This window comes from Acinonyx jubatus, chromosome C1, assembly GCF_027475565.1.
Source record: "Acinonyx jubatus isolate Ajub_Pintada_27869175 chromosome C1, VMU_Ajub_asm_v1.0, whole genome shotgun sequence".
In the NCBI taxonomy this organism is placed as follows: Eukaryota; Metazoa; Chordata; class Mammalia; order Carnivora; family Felidae; genus Acinonyx; species Acinonyx jubatus.
Genome location: NC_069381.1, coordinates 69977080 through 69998938, shown reverse-complemented (window position 1 = coordinate 69998938; position 21859 = coordinate 69977080). Strand labels below are relative to the sequence as shown.

Genomic DNA, 21859 nt, shown 5'->3' with positions numbered 1-21859 from the left:
TCACATTGATCTTTTCCTGTTTCACTTGTTACCATCTTAGGTCAGGACCTCGTCTCTCACATCAGGTTTTGTCAGATCCTCCTAAAATGGAATAGAATAGAAATAAACTGTTTTAGAATGGAAGGGACATCATTTAGTCTAAGTCAGTTTCAAGGCTCAGATCTTATCAGAGACTAACTTCATTTTTTCTCAAGTTCCCAAAGCAGATCATTTTCTTGAGTTGAGCCTAACTCCTCGTGGTTCTCTCCTCAGGTCTGCCTCTGAGACTTTGCTCATACTATTCCTTTCTCCTAGAACATCTTTCTTTCCAATTCCAGCTGTCGAAATTCCACCTGTCCTTGAAGAGCCCTTAATTTCCACCTTTTCAATGAATCCTTCTTGACTCTTCTAATCTTCATTAATTACCCTTCTCTGAACTGTTAGGGAAATTATAATGCATCCCTTGACTTAGTGCTTAATTATAGAATTTCAGCATTGAGAAGGACTTTAAGATCATCCAGTTCTACCTCTCAATCTATGTGTGATTCCCTCTATCACAGCCTTCCCAGTAAACTTTTGCTCTGCACTCAAACGCATGTCTAGGCAGATCTTGCCATCTTTATATTCATTCATTCAACTCATATTTACTGCACACCCAGTGCTCCAGACAGGGCACAAAAGACTGGGAATTCGACAGTGAACAGGATGTAAAACTCCACTTTCCCTCATGAAGATCATATCATATAGTGACAAGTGCCAAAATAAAATAAATAAAGGGTGTTGCATTAGAGATGCTAACTTAGGGTGGCCAGAAGAGGCCTCTTCTAAGAAATTACTTCAATGCTGATGGCCTCACTGATGAGAAAAAGGCAGCCATGTGCACATATGGGAGAAAAGTTTTTCAGACAGCAGGAACAGTAAAGGCATGCCTTGAGGAATGGGGGTGAGTTTGGAGAGTTTGAGGAAGAGGAAGAATGGCAGTAGGTGAAGTGCAGCGAGTGGGTGGGGGAAAGGTGGGAGACTGGCTGGAGAGTGAGCCTAGGGTATATTCTGTAGAGCTCATGGGTCAAAGCAAGAGGTTTGGATAACACAGCTTGTATTTAATTTGAGCTGAATATGGCTCACTCTATTTTCTATTCCTTTGTCCTGACTCTGCCTCTAAATGTCATAGGGAACAAATGTAGACTATCCTCCACAGAATATATATTTGAAGAAATCTATCCTGTCCCCAGTGAGTCCTTTTAGGGATAGACATTCCCATTTCCTTCCACTGTTCTTTCTGCTGTCTCAGGAACTATACTATTCTGGCCAACGTCTTCTACTCATCCTCCACTCTGTATTCCTTATAACAGTGATTATCTAGGTCACCAACACATGATAGAGGTTGTCTATTTCCTTATCCTTTCTAATACATGTTCTACTCACACATCTCAAGATTTTATTAGCTTCTTTTTCTCTTTGCAGCCAGTTATAATGACTTTTTGGCCAAAACCCCTGGATCGTTTTCTATATCATCTGCTACTAAACTGTACCTCCCTCAACCTATACCTCTGTGATGGCCATCGTGCAGGGTTTTGTTTTTTTTTTTAATTTGTTTTAATATTTATTTATTTTTGAGAGAGAGCGAGACAGAGCGTGAGCAGAGGAGGGGCAGAGAGAGAGAGAGACAGAATCTGAAGCAGGCTCCAGGCTCTGCACTGTCAGCACAGAGCCCAATGTGGGGCTCGAACTCACAGATTGTGAGATCATGACCTGAGCCAACATCGGACACTTAACCGACTGTGCCACCCAGGTGCCCCCCTTTTTTTTTTATTATTATTATTCAAGGGAAGAGTCTTATATTTATCTTTATTGTGTTTAGTATTACTTTAACCCATTACACCAGCCTTTCAAGTCCCCTTGGGAGGCAATTTTATCTGCTGGATCTGCTATTCCTCTTACCTGCTGGTCATGTACCAATTTAATAAATGTATTTTCTGAATACTCACCAAATTCATCTAAAAATGTTTATGGAGCAAGGCTAAGGAGAGACTTAAGTATAATATTTATAAGGGCAGAGACTGTCTTCTTCATTGTTCCTTTTGCTCATCACAGGATCTAATACAGAGTATGTTTGATGGAATAAATTGGGAAAAGTGCTTGGGTATAACACCATGAACCTCCTTTCACACTGACACAAATCCACGATTACCACCCTTTGAATAATGCATAAGTTCAATGGACTGTATTCACATTCACCCAATGTTATCATCTTGACCATAAGGATATCAAGAGCGACCTTTGTTTTGTTGCTGCTCAAGTATATCATACCTGTTGCAATCTTATTGTCCACTGGTCTTAGAACTTTTGTAGAAAAGGGAAATGACCCACAGAGAACCTAGTGCATGCTCACACCTGCAGATTGTCTAGTTGATGGCTTTGTAAGTGCTTAAAATTTGGCCCTTTAAAGAGGCACACGGAAACATTCCGGGGATTATGTTTAAGAACACATGTTCCATCTGATTTTGTATATTAAAGTGACATTTGTCTGTCTTCTGTGTTTACTTAATGTTCTCTGGTCTTTCAGTCATTTTCACTGTGATTTGTTGAGCTTGGAAACATTAACTCATTGTAGGGAGCTGTATGCTCTCTTAAGATTGCTTTGCAGAGGTCTTGATTTAGTTCTCCCTGAGCACTTTTTTTTTTTCTACCTTTTTAGTTTGAATACCAAACTAAGCATCTTTACCAAAAAGACAGAAATAAAAGAGACAAAGGTTTTTGTTTTTGTTTTTGGCATTCACAAACTCCTGTTAATTCCAATGTAAATTGTGATTAAATGTAAGTACAAAACTTTTTTTTGTTAGCCTTAGCATTTTTTTTTTTTTGCAATAAGTTTCATAGTACAGTTTCACATAATTCAGTGAACAGATTGGTGCCACTTTAAAGAATTTTTCTTGTTCAATGGGCTTTTTCTCCCATGTTTTAGATGTACCTGTTATAGAGGAGATTGGTAGAAAGCAGGCTGTGTAATTACATTGTTCTCTCCCTTTCTTCCTCGTGGAGAAATCACATAGTCAGAATTTCTTTTTGATGATTTCTCAATCTCTTGAGCTATATATCCTTTTAGAATCTTTTGCCATGGAACCATATTATTTTCTGTACCTCAATCTCATACTACCTAAACTTGAACTACATTCAACTTTTCTTTCCCTGATGATCATCTGGGGACACTTTTCTCCTGGGGCACCATTACTTTCATTTCACCAGTGAACTCCTCCTTGCTTGCAAGTCTTAGGTTCTGAGTTGAAACTTCTCTGGTCATTTCATCTCCTCTTTGGGAAATGACATAGTATATTTAGCCAAAAATTAACCAAAAATTGTTTTAGCTGAATGAGACTCTTAGTAAATGTCCAAATATTTGAAACTATAATCAGTACTCTTTCTTATTCTTCCCTACCAAATCCTTCCTAATTCTTCCTGTGAATGTACATTTGTCATGTCGTGCTACAATCTCAAGTGTACCTCCTTTGTAACCCAGCTTCTGTGTTAGTGTGTAAAACATCTGAGATTGCGGGACTTTGAGAGTTGTTTAATGACCCATTTCTCAGTCGTTATTTTAATTGAAATGATTTGACACTACATTCACAACTGTCATTCTTATTTCTATATAACTTAGATGAGAATTGTTTGCCTGCAAGAAGTAGGTACGTATTCAAGCCAACTTAAACTAAAAATGGGCTAGTTAATGGGAGAACAGAGTCATATGTTATAGAATATGGGACTGGGAGAAGAGCTGGGCTCCACAAGGAACTCATCTGACATCTGGACATTTGGAATTGATATCATTCTGTGCTCCTTTGATCTTGAGGTGAATTTGCACCCTTCTCTGCTTCAGCAAGCACAAGGCAGACAATGGTGATCTGATCTCCCATGGACATGACCCCCCAGATCAAGTGCTCATACCCCAACACTCAGTCTTGATACCCCTACTTCAAACTCTTCTCTGAATCATATTGCCTTGGAATGCCATAAGGCTTATTTTCTTTTGTGTCACAAGCTCACTCAGGCCAGTCATTTGGAGCTGGAGAGGAAAGGGTTGCATGATATGGACTGGGGAAAATAGCTTTTCTAAGAAGCTCACACCTAAGCAGGATGGGAAGGCACAGCAGACATTATTTAGAATTTCGATGTCAGGATTGCCATCTTCCACCCTAATTATTGCCATATGTCTATTTCTGTGTTCAATTTCTTTTCTCTGGAATTACATTAGGTAGTTTCCAGCCAAACACAACCTAACACTTGTTTGTAAAGTACACTCCCATCTTAGACATGAGTCTTTAATTCCAGTATTTTAAACCATGGTTTAGAATTTAAATTTCATTCATCGTTATCTCCCATATCCTCCTCTTCCTCCCAAAGGGAATCAATGAAAACATCCCCTATAATCTCAAATGTTTCAGTTTCCTTCCAATGACATTATAATTCTGAAGATACTCCCCAGTGTCTCTATAGGAATCAGCATGACTGGGTAACAAGCCTCGGCATATGCTTGAGAAAGATAGTGATACTAGTTTCTTTAGTCTGTTGTAGCTGCTTCTAGCACATCACAATCATGCTACACACAATTGTAGCACGGCGTGGTAAATGTACTTTCACAGGAAGCCATAGGAAGGATTTGATGGGAAAGAATAAGAAAGAGTACTGACACAGTTTCAAATATTTGGACATTTACTAAGAGTCTCATTCAGCTAAACCAATTTTTGGTTAGTTTGTGGTTAAATACACTATTTTATCTCCCAAAGAGGAGAAGAAATGACTAGAGGAACTACCAACACCAAGCAAGACACATTCTTTCCTCCCAAGGTCAGTATTTGATATTCTTGAACTACTGAGGCTGTTCAATTCCTTTCCAGCATTTTTTCCTTCCTCAAGGAAGGTCTAGTCACTTCTCTGCTCCGCTTCAGTGGGAAGCACATCGTTAGTGTGCATTGCCAGTGGGCCAGCAACTTCTTTGTTTTCTCTCTGTCACATTCTTATACTCTTTATTGCACAGATTCTGATTTTGATTCTCCTCTTCTTTAGATTCTTCTTTTGAGCTTGAGATAAAACCACTTTTCTAGAAGGACTGGATTTACCTTTTGGGGGAAGCTCATACCTTAGTGTATATTTTCAGTCCAATAGAATTTCTTATTCAATTGATCTTTGCTTTCTTTTTTTCATTTTCATTAATTCCTATCTGTGCTGTTGGATTAAGATATGACACTTTTCACCATTAAAGTCAGGATCTTGTACTGTTTGTTTGTTTGTTTGTTTGTTTGTTTTAAGTAGGCTTCCTGCCCAGAGCAGAGCCCAAAGTGGGGCTTGAACTCACAACCCTGAGATCAAGACCTGAGCTGAGATCAAGAGTCGGATGCTCAACTGATGGAGCCACCCAGGCACCCCAGGATCTTATATTTTTAGTTTCTCTTTTAATCCTATTTTATTGGAATTATTTATACTCAGATACTTTATGTGAGAATAAAACATACTTTTCAAATCTCTTCATACATTCAAGCATGTAATTTAGCCAGCTAGTATTCAACAGGCCTTTCTTTAGCTTATCTTTGCTTCCGACGAGAAGACAAACTTAGCTTTTTTTCTGCTTTTCATTGAACTAGTGCCATCATGTCCCATGAATTTTGGTGGTATTAAGACATCATATATATATTATCCTATATTGCATCATTTTCATTTATTGTCTCTTGGAATATAAGTAAAGAGCATAGCCTTAGAGGTCAGATAGACCTTCTATAATGTTGGGTAAGTTACTGAAGCTTTGTAGACCTCAGTTTCCTTGTCAGTAAAATGGGGATAATGATTCCTACTATGTAGCATTGTTATGAAGATCAAATAAGAAGATGTGGGTTGACTGTTTACTACATAGTAAATGCTTAATAAGTGTTGGCTTTAATTATTGTGATTTCTTTTGTTAAATTGCAATTTTCTTGAAATTGAGAACTATATTTCAAATTTTCTTAAGCAGTTAGTTCTTAATACGAGTTTATTGCTGTTTATTTATATAATAGTCATATTTAGGGATAAGAACTCCCAAAATGAAACACACAGAATTAAGATTGTTAGATTTGATTATGGCTTCTTTATTGACCCCAATTTGGTGGGTTGTTTTACTTCTCCTAATCTGACTTAACAATTTTTTTTGAAAAATATTACTCATTTCTAAACTTCCTCTTGTCTTTTCTAACTTGGGAGGGAGATTCATATTCAAATTCCACCAGTATTTTTAAGTGTCAACCCCACCAGGCCTTGTGCTAGGTGCTTAAACATATCTACACATTGTTTCATAGATGAAAAAAACCAAGGCTTAGAGAGTTCAAGTGAATATCCTAAGATCATATGATTAGTAAGGAGCAACTGCAAGAATAATAAATAAGACTTAACCATAAACCAGTGAAAGAGCTCTAAGAGGAATATGACTGAGTAGCATGAGGTACAGAGAGAGATTTTTTTCTTCAACAAGGGATGAGTAGAAGAGTCAGAGAAGTCTTTGTGAGGGAGATGAAGTTAATCTAGGAGATGTTCAGTCAATCCATGAACAGTCAAGAAGATTTTTTTCTTCCATTTCTTCAATTCTCACTTGGCTATGTATAATGATTTATGCTTATGGCATATAATTGCAAAGTAGATAAATTTTCACTAAATGGAAGATAAAATGGCGACCACGGTAGAAAAGCATTTTATTTGATGATTTGTGACTATAAGTATACTCACAGGCTTTTAGTATATAAAGATTGGATCTAATGGAAGAAGACCCATTGTCAGTGCTGAAAATAATGGTACATATGTCCTTTCACCAAGTTTAGTTACAGTTCTCATAATACAAAACCAATCCTTGAAATGCATGGTAAATATGCTGATTCTGGGTACAAATGAATCCTCCATTTCTGAAGGCTTGGTATGGGCTCCGATTTAGGTCTCCAATGCAGGTCCAGCGATTTTTGGTCCTCTTTTGGGAAACACACCATTTGGCATGATCCTGGTAAGAACTGAAATAAGAGTGCCCAGATATCTTAATTGCTTTGACATTGTAGACATGGTAAGGAAGGGAGCAGTTTGAAGGAAGCTCTTGTCTCTTTCGCTGCCAGGTTTCTGTTAGCAAATGCGTCTTCAACCGTTGAGCCATCCAGGCTGCAAAGATGTCTAGGGTTTACAGGGAGAAAGATAGTGAGGTTAGTATTTATACTTAGATAAGTCCCTGAAAATATCCTCAGCAATGGAAATCATCATTCACCCCTGATATATGGATGTCACGAGCACAATAATAACAACATAATTGAGATAGTGGATGGGAGAACATTTTGTTAGTGCTAAAGTGTTATGCAAATAAAAGTTCTTATCACTAAGGTGATATTGGTGTTTAAAAATGTTTTCTGTTCCACACAAACAAGAGAGAAATATATGCTTTTGTCTTGAAAAGATCTTTAGACAGAATGAAGCTAGAGAAGTAACCAGGGGCCAGCTTCAAGGGCTCTTTGCACATCATGCCAAAATGTTTGGATTTTCCTGAAATCAAAGGGAGAATTAAAAAAAAATTAATGTTTATTTATTTTTGAGAGAGAGAGACAGAGTGTGAGCAGAGGAGCGGCAGAGAGAGAGGGAGACACAGAATCCGAAGCAGGCTCCAGGCTCTGAGCCATCAGCACACAGACCAACGTGGGGCTCCAACCCATGAATCATGAGATCGTGACCTGAGCTGAAGTCAGATGCTCAACAGACTGAACCACCCAAGCGCCCCTCAATGGGAGAATTTTTAGAGAAATGTTAGTGGAAAACTGATAATAGAAACTGATTTTTGATCATAAATATCAGTTGGGAGGCAACGTGCAGGATGAATTGAGAAAGGTGTATTAGATTGGAGATAGGGAAAACACAGGGTTGTCACAATAATTGTGACAATAAACACAGGCATGGACTAAGGCAGTGGCATAAAGCTTGGAGAGGAAAAGATAAATGTGAGTGTTACTAAGGACCTAGAACTGATTGAATTTGATGACTTGCTAGAGCAGTAAAGAAAAAGGAGGGATCTAGAGTCCTCAGTTGACTCTGCAGAATATAAGAAAAGGAATAGATTTGTGGGCAATAATGATGAGTTTGGCACGTTGAATTTGGCATGGCTATACCACCCCCAGGTAGCAATGTCCCACCCACTATTGAATACTGATGGCTCTGTCAGTCCAGAGGTCCTGAGAATCGCCTGAAAGCTTATTGGAATTGCATAGAATGAGTATATAGAATGAGATAAGGAAGAGTGGAAGACCACGTGGCAACCCAGTCACCTAAGGAGTAGGCAGAGGAGGAGGACCTAGTTAAAGAGACTTAAGAGAAGTGGGAAGAAGACCAACAGACTGCACACTCCCAAAAATCAGGAAGGGAGAGTGTTTCAGGAAGGAAAGGGTTTTAACAGTGCCAAATTCTGCAGAGGCTATTTCTGTCCTGTTGATTTTTGGATCTCTAGTGCCTAATACAGGGCTTGGCAAGTGGTAAGCATTCAGTAAATTTTATCTAGTATAAAAGGAAGGAAGGTAGCAAGAAAGGAGGGAGGACAGTGAGGTCAACTAAGAGGGTCACTGGTGACTGGGGAGAGATTGAAGTGTCTACAGACAGAGACGCAAAGACTACAGCGAAGGAGCATTGAGCAAGTGAAAGCCCATGAACAGTCTTTAAAATTATTTTTTAATGTTTATTTATTTTTGAGAGAGAGAGAGAGAGAGAGAGAGAGAGAAAGAGAGACAGAGCATGAGTGGGGGAGGGGCAGAGAGAGAGGGAGACATGAAATCTGAAGCAGGTTCCAGGCTCTGAGCCTTCAGCACAGAGCTTGACTCAGGGCTCAAACCCGTGAACCACAAGATCATGACCTGAGCTGAACTCGGATGCTTAACCCACTGAGCCAGCCAGGTGTCCCCTGAAGAGACTTTTAGAAAGAAATTTGGAAGAAAAGAAAAAAACAGAGATATAGGGGAGCTAGAATTGAGGGAAGATTTTTAGGAATATTTGTGTGCTAAGGGGACCGAGCTTATAGAGTGGGAAAATTGAAGTAGAAGAGGGAGAAGAGATCTAGTGTTTGAATCAAAGTATTCTGAGACTGGGATAGGTTCCAAAGCACAAGAGGTGCACTGCTTCTGTTGGTTTAAAGGGAAACTCGTGAAAAGGAATAAAAACAGATAAGATTGTTGAGGGTGTATGTGTGTGTATGTGTGTGTGTGTGTGTGTGGTCTTTTTAGTCACTGAAAAAAATGTTTTTAAATTTATGTTTTGAGAGAGAGAGAGAGAGGGATCAGGGGAGGGGCAGAGAGAGAAGGAGAGAGAGAATTCCAAGCAGGTTCTACACTGTCAGCATGGAACCCAATGCAGGGCTTGAACTCACAAACTGTGAGATTATGACTTGAGCCAAAACCAAGAGTTGGAGGCTTAACCGACTGAGCCACCCAGGCGCCCCAGTCATGTTTAAAAGATGTTTATTTATTTTGAGAGAGAGAGAGAATACTAGAGCGAGCCGGGGAGAGGCAAAAAGAGAGGGAGAGAGAGAATCCCAAGCAGGCTCTACACTATCAGTGCAGAGCTCGATAGGTACAAGGTTCATAGGATCTGTGAGATCATGACCTGAGTTGAAATCAAGAGTTGGATGCTCAACCAACTGAGGCGCCCCGGTGCCCCTTTTTAGTCATTTTTAAAAATACAAGTATAACTGTCACACAATGTTACATTAGTTTCAGGTACAGAACATGGTGATTCGACACCTCCGTATGTCATGCTATGCTGACCACAAGTGGAGCCACCATCTGGTCACCATACAGCACAATTACAATACCATTGACTATGTTCCCTCTGCTGTACCTTTCATCCCATGACTTACTCATTCCACAAACTGGAAGCCTGTACCTCCCACTCCTTTTTGCCCATTTTGCCCATTCCCTCCATCCCCTCCCCTCTGGCAACCACCAGTATGTTCTGTGTATTTACGGGTCTGTTTCTGCTTCCGTTTGTGTGTTCATTTGTTTTGTTTTTAAGATTCCATATATGAGTGAAATCTATGGTTTTATCTTCCTCTGACTTATTTCCCTTAGCATAGTACCCCCTAGGTCCTTCCATGTTGTCCCAAACGGTGAAGTCTCATTCTTTTTATGGCTGAGTAATATTCCATTGTGTATACACACCACATCTTCTTTATCCATTCATCTATTGATGAACACTTGGGTTGCCTCCATATCTTAGCTTCTGTAAATAATGTTGCGATAAACATAGGTCTGCATATATCTTTCCGAATTAGTGTTTTTGGTTTCTTTGGGAAAAGGCCCAGTAATGGAATTATGGGATCACATGATATTCCTATTTTTAATTTTTTGAGGAACCCCCATACTTTTTTGGGTGGAGTGTGTTCTTGAGGTGGTTTCTCTCTGGTGATCTCTGTTCTCTCTATGAAGGAAAAAGAGAGGCTGAGAATGAGGAGGCAGCATAATATAAAGGACTTGAGAGTAAAAGAGTCTTAAAATAGCTGCTTAGGGAATGGAAAAAAGGAGGAGACAACTGTGGTCCTGTGCCCAACAGAGGCTGGGGACTGCAAATTTTCACGGACTCCTGGCTTGGATGGTTGTGAGATATTTCCATGGTTGGATCAGCAATTGTGCTATTCAAGCAGAGCAGGCGAACGTTTGGACTAATTTGACTTCCCCTTTCCCTTTCCTTCCTTTTTCCTCCCTTCTCTTCTACTTCTCCATCCCCAAATAATCAGAATAGTTCTGCTATACAATCCAAAGTGAGTCCAACAGCAGAGTTATATATTGTTTGATCATGGTCTTTCATACCGTCAAGAAAAGAACCAGACTTTGCAAAATGGAGGAATTTTTGGCCCCGGGCTGACTGAAGTGCAGTGAGGTGCCGGTCAGGGATCTCTGATGAGCTGGATCTGGAGCACAGCTGGGGCATATGAACGAGCTCCTGGTGAAAGATGGCTGGGATGGAACAGCTATAAATGTTTGGGTTACAGACCAAGAGCTGAGAATCTGAATGGAGGAACAAAGAAAAATTGAGAATTAGGATACAGATGGAAATACTTGTTGATACTATAGATCTTGTGTGAATTAAAAACCACAAAAACAAAAACAAAAGTATTTCTTTTTTAAGCCAATCGCCTTCAAATCACTTTGGTTAAAATAGTTAACCCTTATTGAGCGCTTCCTACTTTCCAGGTGTTATTCCACGAGTTTTATATGGGTGTACTAACTCAATCCTAATAGCAATTACATTATTAAGTAAGTTCTTTTGTCATTATCCTCTTCATATAGATGAATTAATAGAGAATTTCTGTCACAGATGCAGGGTTATAAAGCTTGTAGTTGATATTCAAACCTAGGCAGTCTGGCATTGGAGACCATATGTTTTTTTCTTGAATACATACATATACAAAAGTAGAGCCCTCCCATGTATTGATCATCCAGCTTAAAGAATAATCAACTCATCAGCATGCACAGCTAATCTCTATGCTATTCGGCTCTATAAACATTACAGGAACTCAATTAGTTAAACTAGGACTTAACTTGGGTGAGAGCCTCAGTAATCCTTGCCATAAGATGAAAATTTGATGAAAAACATATTGTAAACCTCATATATCTAGAGGTAAATCACTCTTTACCACAATTTAGCAGCCTCCTCAGTAAAAAGTGACTGATAAAATAGTGTTCCTACTTCTCCTTCTCCCCCACCATAGTTTTCCAAATCCAAGTATTTTTGGCCATTCCAGCTTGGGATCTTAAAGGAAGATCATCTGACTTGGAGCTGTCAGGTTGGTGGCCTACAGGCAACATGTAGTCAGCACATTTATTTACTTCATTATATTTTGAGAGAGAGAGAGAGAGAGAGTGCACATGCACCCGTGTGTGAGCGGGAGAGGGGTGGGGGGAGCGGGGAGAGAATCCCAAGCAGGCTCCACACTGTCAGGGCAGAGCCTGATGTGGGGCTTGATCCCACAAATCGTGAGACTCTTGATCCAAATCAAGAGTCAGAAGCTCAACTGACTGAGCCACCCAGGTGCCCCCACAATTATTTTTTTTAAATAAGATTGAGATCATATTCTCTTCCCAACTCTCTCACATCCTCCCACCCTAGATTTCTAGTTTCTCTTGAAAAGTATGGAGATCTGTAACCATTAGGTCTGCTTTTCTGCAGAGCCACATCGCAGAGCTGAGGCTTTTGAGGGGAGAGTCAACATCCCTGTTTGTCTCTGTCCCCACTGCCCATGCAGCGTTGCTTGCCTGTTTCACCCATTTTTGTTACCTGCCAGGCCACGCTAGACATTTGAAAATACCACCCCTGATCAATTTCAAAGACTTCTTTGGTGGATCAGGAAACAAAGGTCTAGTAAGTGAATCTGCTCAAGGTCTCACCATGGCAACGCCCATGTTAGAATCTAATAGAATCTAGGTAACAGAGTGTTAATGAATAGAGAAACGGATGAAGTAATAAATTTATTCATACATTTCCAAATCCCTTCTTTAACACTGCTATCTCTCTCTCTCTTTTTTTTTTTTAACATACTCTAATGTTACCTATTCCTTCATACTGGTTGTACTTAAAAGTTATGCAGATGCCAGATTGTCCATGTCTCCTCCCTGTGGGTGGATAATCATAGCCTTCTTCAGGAGCTGGAGGAAATCTGGGAATAGAATGAATTAGCCAAAATCCCTGCACTCGGTTCCACAGCAGTAAACCTACCAAAGATACAATTAATATAGGTAAATTAGAAAAACAAAGCTCCTTTTAAAGATAGGGTTCAAAGCTGTAGCATTTAAGCCCATTTGTACTTCAGGCTAATATTTTACTCTGTTAATAATCACAAAGATCATGCTTGCTTTTCAAAGATTTCAAAACTAATTTGGGCACACATTACATTGCCCCATTACTGATAATAAGCCACCACAAAAGAGAGCCAGGACAGCCACCCTGTGAAGAGTTAAGAGGAATTTCGTGTTGAAACCACAAGGAGAATTTGTTTTGGCGGAATGCAAATTTGCTAAATTGGAATTTGACCTTGTTAAACTACACAGTCACCTGGTAAGCTTCACATAATGAGTTATCTTTACCGCTAAGCAGCTAAGCTGTTTTCAAAAGCCAGCTGAAAAAGAATTGAAAGAGAAAGTATCAAATGAAGAAATGTACTTGCGATAGTTCATTGTAAGACACTGATGGTCACTTATGTGTAGAAGAGTAATCAACTCCACAAGGCCAAAAACAGAGACAGAGAGAATGAAAGAGAAGCCATGCCAAAATGACCCAGTTAATTGTGTTTAGTGAAAATTTCTAGAGCAAAATGACATGAAAACGGAAAGGAAGGGAACAGAAAGATTTTCATTTTGTGACATGGCAAAATGAATCCTACCCAACAGGCATCAGTGACTATTTCTGTGTTTATAAATAAATCGGGATAGTTCTGGTACACTGACTAGACTTTCCAGTTTGCATATGACCATGCAAATATGAAATTATTCATGTTTACCTTATTGTTAGAGTGGAAACCACATGCTTGCCAGTTATTTCTTTTGCAAAAAACACACTTGAAGAAAGCACGCTATTGGTCTCTCATTCCCTGTGTCCAGGTGGAAAACGTCCAATGTTCTGTTGCCAAACAGAGCTGGATGACCTTCAGGGGCCCTCTTCTGCCCAGATGCATGTACTGTTGGCCTGAAATCCTAACCTCCTGGTACCAGTGCCACCGGATGTCAGGGCACCTGTTGCCAAAGAGAACTCCTGCACTTGACATGGGGTCCCGTTCCCTTTGTGGTCTTTTTCCCAAGCCCTTTTAGCAACGAACAGGGTGGGGGGAGAATGGTGGTTGGCGGTTGTTAGACGAGAGTTTGGAGAATGTGGTGTATTACCAAAATTGCTGTGTTCCAAGCAAATAGGACCATCAGGAGGGCAACTTGGCTAAATAAAAAGCTTTCATTACTCATGATATTTGACAGCCATTACAAATTACGTTCTTAATTGGAGGTGGCAAAAGTGGCAGCTTACTGGCCAAATCTATCCTGCAGATACATATTATTATTCTCAGAGAATATTTCTAAAACTTTGCGTTCATTGCCAACATTTAAAAATTGGGGAGATTTTCCACAAATGCTAATTTTCAACATCTCCTGAAAAATCGCATCCCTCCAAAGCAGCCTGAGCACTACCTGTACCTTTTCACCAAGCATGCACCCTCCGGTTCTTCAGTTCCCTGCTAGTTTAGTCCACCTGGCTTGCTGACATCCACTTGCCTGCTTCTGAAGCCATTTGAGTTTGGGACCTTCTTTTTTTTTTTTTTTTTTTTTTTTTTTTAAAGTTTACTTATTTATTCTGAGAGAGAGAAAGAGGAACTCCTCCTGTCAGTGAGGAGCCTGATGTGGGGCTGGAACTCACGAACTGTGAGATCGTGACCTGAGCCGAAGTCGGATGCTTAACCGACTGAGCCACCCAGGCGCCCCGACTTTGGGGTCTTCTGAAAAATATTTGTTGCCATGGGAAAGCATTCATGATCTATGAAGTTGAAAAACAGTAGAAGATAATCATTACAATAGTTTCATAAAAATGTTTTAAAATACATATTATAGGAAAAGTGAGTAGAAAGGATTAATGCGATTATCTAATGGGTATTAAAATTACAGATTTTTTTTTTTGCTTACTGGCATTTTGAATTTTTAAGTATACATATACATAGTTTATAGAAAAATGCCAAAAATTACTATAATAAAATTCTTAAAATATATTAACTATATATAACAAAAATTACCAAAATATAAAAAATATATTTAAAAGTACTTTCCTTTTTTTTTTTTATTAAAAGTACTTTTCAAAAACGTTTACTTCAAAAGGAACTATACACTAAAAAGAGTGAATTTTACTCAATGGAAATTATACCTCAATGAACTTAACTGAAATGTGTACACACACACACACACACATACACACACACGCGCGCGTGCATACACACAAACACTATATAGACTGGCTGGTATTCCCAGTAGAATTCTGGGATTTCTGCTATAGAGCATATATTTTTATGTTAAGAAATAAAGTGGAATTTGTGAAAAGGAGATTTCCAAGTGAAATTATATAATTATAACCTGTGATATAGAAATCAAGAATTTTGATAGCTCAGAATAAACCATTAAAAAGGAAAGCTGTCTTTTCAGTGTGGAAAAAAAAAGAATATTCAAGATAGAATATTTAAGAGAATGTTGATTTCCAGTAGAAAAGACAAACCAAGAGCCTTTGTCATACCTTTAGTGTGTCCATACTTTCTGCTGTAATTCACAGATGTAGGGACTCCATCATTGTATATTAGATAGGCTGTGTTGTTATTCTGCAGGAGCACATTAGGGTTATAATGATGTAAATCTTACGCTCATAAATGCTCGCAACATTTCTACCAGCTACCCAGTCTGCAATACAGAGCTTTCATTAATACACATGAGAAATCATCCGTTATCCTAATAGACAGCTTCCCCATCAGACTGAATTCTGTGACAGGCAAGGGAGGGAACAGAAAGTCCATTCTTAACCGTGCATGGTTTCATCCTATGTGACAGGGGCCCTGTGCATCATGATGTGCATGTGAAGGTACTATTCCTATTTCTCTTGGCTGTTTTGGACCTGCGTTTCTCATTTGGCAACCACTGTATAATAAAGGAGTACTTAAATATTTGTTGAGGAACAAATATTTGTGTAGGAACAATCGGCCTAGGATTACACCTGGGTTTTTTCCACTGATATAGGCACCATGGCAGAACTGGCCATCAGGGTCTGCTTTCCTCTGCCTACGTTGTGCTTCACAGCTTGGTCATAGTTTTGTGTTTAATCAGGATTCCTCATTCTCTGCTCCCACTACCTCCCTGCAGGGGAGGATTTCCCTTCAATTCATTTCTTAGTGTCACTTCACCTTTCTTGCTTGATATTTCCCTGCTTGGTAAAAGTAGTGAAATTGAATGTGTGATATTGGATTGCCTCTGGTAAGGCAAAATATGAGTAAATTTTCTAAACAGTTGGCCAAATCTCTGAGTAAAAATGAAGCTATTATTTTGATGGTATCTCTTTTGTCATGTTTTGGAAGCTTGCTTGTATTTATTCTGTGTGGTTCCTTTTCGTTTGTGTCACGATGCAGTGATTTTTACTGAAGCCAATAATATTGATATTAACAAAAATCTCAGGGACATAATTAAAAGCAAGGAAGGAAAACTCATCTCCTTAAAAAAGGCTCTTCTTTTTGTCTCAGGGAAAAAAAAAGCCAATTATTGAGTTGTTTACAACTGCTTAATTATTTGAGGTAATCTAAAACCTTTTTTTTTTTTTTTTTAATGCACCGTATAGTCCGTGTAGCATTCTCGGCTACTATATTTAGAAATATCCAGGAAAAGAAGCTGTTTTCTTAGCCTCATTTTCACAAGTGACTATAGCTATTGTTGGCATTCATATTCTCTGCTGGAAGACCCTGACAGTTGTTCAATGAGCTGGCGTTGAATGTGGTCATGAGGCCATTGTGTGCCTTCGGCGTGCAATGCGAAGGGGCTTTGGGAAGAATCTTTGAGAAGCTTTATTCGTATAATAGACGAAGTGTATTATTCTAACCAGGAGTGTAACAGCTAGCTAAGGTTAAATGGGAGGCAGCCCTAGTGAAGAAAGGCTCTCTGATAAAGGGGAAAGACCATGGACTTAAGGATAGGTAGGCCTAGGCATGTCCTTCTGGACAGCTTTGTTTCTAGAACACATAAGCTGGGTACTCTTTTGACTACTGGATGTTGAACAAGACTAGTACAATCTCTGCCCCTAGTCTAGCAGGGAATATAGACAGGCAGGCACAGGCAACTACAATATAGTTTGATAAGCGTTACTACGAAGGTGTATGGAAGGTTCTTATTGACAAAGGCAAAAGAAGGGAAACAATTCCAAATGTAACCCACGTATTGGCCTAGGTCATCTTGACATTTGAGATTTAAAGCCAGTTGCTGTGATCTTGCATTCTGCTTTCTGATAGAATCCCAGACCAGGAGGTGGGGGAGCTATGTTCTCACTGTCACTTCTGGCACACAGACCCAGCTTCCAAAGAACACCCGATCTCACTTAGGTGTCCTCACTACTGTTGTTCCTCTTCTTCTGGCTCTATGCCAGTCAGACATGGAAATCAGCCCCTTCCCTGTCATTTTCTTCCCAGAATCCCTCACTGAAGGCCTTATGTGTGATCAGATTTCACTGAAGGTACAAAACATTGAATGGTTTTACATCACCACCTGGCCTTGCCTCTAGTCTCTCTCTGGGTTTCTTATACTTTTTAAATCCTAGCTTTCATCCACTCTTTTTTATTTTGCAGAGCATTTTAGCTCTCTTGCCCTCCTAGGCTCTGGGGCCACTTTTGTGCCTCCAAAGATCATTATTGTATTCCGCCAAAGTAAGAACCATCTGTCCCAACTAAGGTAAAAGACAGAGGCTCTACAATGTTGCTCTTTCCTTTCTCTCCCCGGTGGAGAAGGGAACAACAGAAGTGTTTATTTTCTCACTAATGGGTTATGCTCCCAGCCTCCATCCCCAAACTTGGAAAACAGAAGGAGCTGCAGGCAGTTTGGACTTTACATAATATTCTATTAATTGAAAGCAGGGTTGCTGCTGGGTTTAAATAATTTTTAAAAGCACCTACAACAGGGCTTGGTCCATCACGTGTACTCAAACACTTTTAAAATACATTTTTACTTTGTAATTTGGCTCTGAAGGCTGGTCTTCGTGGCAGACGAATAAAAACATGAGCATTAGTGCACACAGTGACAGCTCTCTGCGCATTTTGAGTAAATACTCAGATATGCATGTGCCGCAGCGCTAGGATCTAACACATTATTGTTGGAAATCAATTAATTGACATATGTAACGGCCTAGCATACCGTAAGTGCTGAGTCATTTTACACATTTACCTCTCTCTCAGTGATTGTTAGGAAGGCATATATGCGTGTAACTGAATATTATTTTATGATTTTCCTTGTCACCCCTGGATGGGAAGCAGTATCTTGCCACTGAACGGCAGATGGTGCCTGGATCATTGGGAGACTGCCCACATTGAGCCAGCAGGCCTACTTACCTATGCCTCTTTGGCTGGTTAGCACATTGCCTGATCAAGTCCAGATAGCAGGTTTAATCTCCACTCAGGCAAGTGAGTTCTAGGGCATCGAACTACAGCCCTAGCTCTCAACCTACTACTTGGAAAATGATAAGTGAAAAGGAAGACCAGGTGGAACCCTTCGTTTTGGCCCCCAGCACTCATCACCACCATGGCATAAGTAACCCATACTTCGTGGTGTATTAATTGCTGATCTGTATTGCATTATAATGGAAGAGGGCTTCTTGCTATTTCTGTTAGAGGTCTAAGACAGCAAGTACGGAGTGAATTGGCAGAGTTTGGCAGCCAGAAGGCTTCCATACGTAGGTAGTTCACACCTTACCCGGTGATGCTATGGGATATAGTGCTGAATGTGCCCATAATCTGGCATCGCTGTAGAGTCTGATGACATATTCCTGAAGGTCTAAGATTGATTCAGATTGTGTGCTAGCTTACTTCAAGTTGCTAGGATCAGGGGTTAGGTAGGTTCGAAGTCAGAATCTTTTGGAAGCTTTAGATTCTGTTTATGCATTTTATGTGATTCAGATGAATGATAAACTGTAACATACCTCGGAGGCATATGCTTCATAGAGCTGTTGTAATGTCCTTCCCAACACACTGTTGGTGGTATTCATTAATTGCTTACTCCTCCTCCAGCTCCTGGTTGTAGAGTCTAGGTATAGGTACTCTAACCCCGTCTGTCTGCTTTCCTTGTCTTGCCTTTTAGGTAACTTATAAAAGGCAAACCTAACAAAGGAAATAATTATGAATTACTAACACTTATTGACAGCTTCTCTGGTGACAGCCACTGTATTAAGCGTCTAACTATATCATTTTACTTATGTTCCCTAAGTCTAAGGAAAGGGATTTGCTCAGGATTTCTGTCTCTTTTCTCGCCCTTATTTTTCTCCTTCCCAGAAAGGAATGTGACTCTGACTGGATGTGTCCTAAGACATCAACTGGCCTAGGGTGGGTAGGGTCCCTGTTGTGGAAGCCCATGTAGGTTGACAGTGGCTCTCTTTTGTTTCCACATGCCATATGGCTGCACTGGGGAGAGAACGAAGCCCAGGCCTGGACTGGAAAGGCCTTGGATGTATTTTTCTCTTCTGCCCCAAGTGCTTGGCACGCTCATCTCTTTGCAGTTGGCTGGCTGGGTCCGAGATTTGGGTTTGGCTTTCAGAGTAGACAGAGGCTCCCTTGAGTCTCTGGCCTAGGCCACGTTCTTTAGCTCAGTTTTTCAGACCGCTCTGCATTGAGGATTCAGGGCCAAGACCAGCTCATTAAGCAAGCATTTTGTTGTCCTTACTATTATCTCCTTGTATATCTTCTTTGCGTATCTCACAGGGAGGGGAGGCGGTTGGGCCCGTATGGCAGGTAGGCACTCTTTGATCATGTAACCCCGGGGCTTCTCAAATGTGCTCTAGTCACATTTCAGGCCAGATCATTCTTTGTTGTGGGGGCTGTCCTGTGCACTGCAGCATCCCTGGCCTCTACCTATCAGATGACAGTAGTCCTCCTCAGCTATGCCAATCAAAACTGTTTCCAGACAATGTTGAAAGTCCCCAGAGGGCAAAATCACCCGGGTCTTGCCAAATACCTCTAATAGCAAAAATCCCACAATGAACCATCAAATACCCACAAGGAGGCAAACATTCTAATGCATTCACTATGACCACACGATGACATCTCACACTGCCCGTAAACACTTCATGTTATTCACTTGGTTCTATTCACTCTTATGCTTCCATTTATTTACACGAGCTCTTTCCTGCCCTGTGCATGCGTTCTTACTCTCAGAACAGGGTCCTCACATGTGGCAAGAAACATAAAATTATTCTTTGGTGCCGACCTGATGTTGCTCTGCCCTTTTACTCTCACAGTGAGTTGTAGCAGCTCGAGACTGTGCCTCCTCGTCTGCTCAGCTCAACATTCTCTCTGACGGGTATTGCTGAGTAATGTGTCCATTCATTTGCAGCAAAAACAAATGTTATGTATTGATCGCAATTTGGTCGCTCACCAGTAAAGTGTTTGAGAACCATCAGGGTCACGGCGTATCAGTTGAAAACTAGTGCTTTTAAACATTTTTCTTGAGTAACCATTTCCAGTTATCTTCTGAAGTTTCCTCAATCTGTTTGTAGCCCACACCTCTATGCTGAGGTCCAGATAAGCCTAAATGCAGAGATAGCCCAGAGACCTCCAACTCCATATTTTTGAAACCAAGTTTATAATATTTCGCTCCAACTCTGCTCTTCTCCTGCAGACGGGGAACACATCCACGCAGTCAGAGAAGCCAGCAGTCTGAAAGTCTTTCTTAACTTCTCCCTCTCTCCTACGACCCTCAGCCCATCTGTTACCGAGTTTTCCCAGAGTGTTCCTTCCTCTCTATTTCTACTACCGCGTCTTTAAACTTTAAACTGATGAGGTCCACACATCATCTCATCTGTAATGCTGCAAAAGTCCTGGTGAGTCCATGACTCTAGACTGGTCTCCATGCAGTTGGCCGTCAATGTGCCACCAGTGAGCTTTCTAAAATACAAATCTGACTACGTCACATCCCTGCTGGAAGGTCTTCAGTAGCTCCCTTTGACAGTCAAATTCAGACGCTGCAGCCCAACACACAAAGCCCTTCATGACCTGGCCCTCACCGCTCACTGAGCTTACTTCCTGCCATCTCCCACCATCCTCCTGAAGCACCAGCAACACTGTTCTTGAACCTTCTCCCCTGCTTTTTGCCTCTGTACCTCCCCATTGCTCCCTCATTGGCTTGAGATGCCCTTGCATCTCCCTTGTTTTTCTAACCAGCTCACGGGGTGCCTGGGTGGCTCAGTCGGTTAACCATCCGACATAGGCTCAGATCGTGATCTCACCGTTTGTGAGTTTGAGCCCCGCATTGGGCCCTCTGCTGTCAGTGCAGAGCCTTCTTGGGATCCTCTGTCCCTCTCCCTCTGCTCCTCCCTGCTTGCTGTCTCTCTCTCTCAAAAATAAATAAACATTAAAAAAAAATCTAACCAGCTCATAATTGTTCTTAAAACTTAGCTCAAAACTAGTTTGGGGGCTCATGCTCCCTAGAGGCCCCATCTATACCCTCATCACATAATTGAGCTCCTTGAGGGCAAGTGCTATGTTTCATTCATATTTGTATTTTCAAACCTCAGCACAGGGCCTGGCATGAGCTCAGTAACTGCTGAGAGACTGAGTGTCTCTGTGTTCTCAAGCCTGAAGTTTACACAAAGCTTGATGCCAATCATAATGCTCAACCTAAACACCCTAATTAAAGAGTGAAAAAGCGATCAAAGCGTTAGAAGAATCCATAACCATAATGCAATGCTGTGTTGAGTCTCTTCCACAGCGTGAAGGAGGCCAAGGACCTACCACCCACTCCTGTGCTCCTGTGCTGCCCTAATAAACAAGGTTAACCGAACACTGCTGTGTTCGATCAAGCCCTCTTTCTCATTCTCAGAAGGAGAGGCACAATGTCCCGTGTCAGAAAAAAAGCAATCTGCCTTCTCTCCTTTGCAAATTTCTGAAAGGATGTTGGAAGGGTCCCGTTAGGGAAGGCGCAATGCAATCAAAGGAACCTGCCAACTGGCCCCCCACATCTGGGGCCACCGGCCTTGGCCCTCTGGGAGAAGCGAATCAAGTCCACCAGGCACTGCTTGGCAGCTTTCTCAGGTGGAAGTTCCTTCACTCAGGACCTCTCTGGATATTTGGTCCATGTATGTACTTTAATTTCCC

General features: G+C 40.7%; 2 protein-coding genes across 9 annotated transcripts in view; one reads left to right on the top strand and one right to left on the bottom strand.

The window, feature by feature from the left end:
• Positions 1-6675: 6675 nt before the first annotated feature.
• The window catches only part of DNASE2B (deoxyribonuclease 2 beta), a 96561-nt gene continuing 81377 nt past the window's right edge, over positions 6676-21859 (bottom strand). For 6 of the 8 annotated variants that reach the window (XM_027058748.2, XM_053214329.1, XM_053214328.1 and 3 more), the window contains 5 exons: positions 18694-18871; positions 15268-15349; positions 12558-12719; positions 10818-11015; positions 6676-7155 (listed from right to left, as the gene is read on the bottom strand). In XM_027058748.2, coding sequence (XP_026914549.2) covers positions 6815-7155; positions 10818-11015; positions 12558-12719; positions 15268-15349; positions 18694-18759 — 849 coding nt within the window. In that variant the 5' untranslated portion in view covers positions 18760-18871 and the 3' untranslated portion in view covers positions 6676-6814. Of the gene's footprint in view, positions 7156-10817; positions 11016-12285; positions 12504-12557; positions 12720-13059; positions 14600-15267; positions 15350-18693; positions 18872-21859 lie in introns of those variants that run through there. The other 2 variants (XM_053214330.1, XM_015070406.3) reach the window with 2 other exon arrangements.
• LOC106973351 (uricase) overlaps positions 21601-21859 on the top strand; it is a 32394-nt gene continuing 32135 nt past the window's right edge. Inside the window, exon 1 of the mRNA XM_053214331.1 lies at positions 21601-21840. The gene's annotated coding sequence lies outside the window, so the exon portion shown is untranslated. The remainder of the gene's footprint in view (positions 21841-21859) is intronic.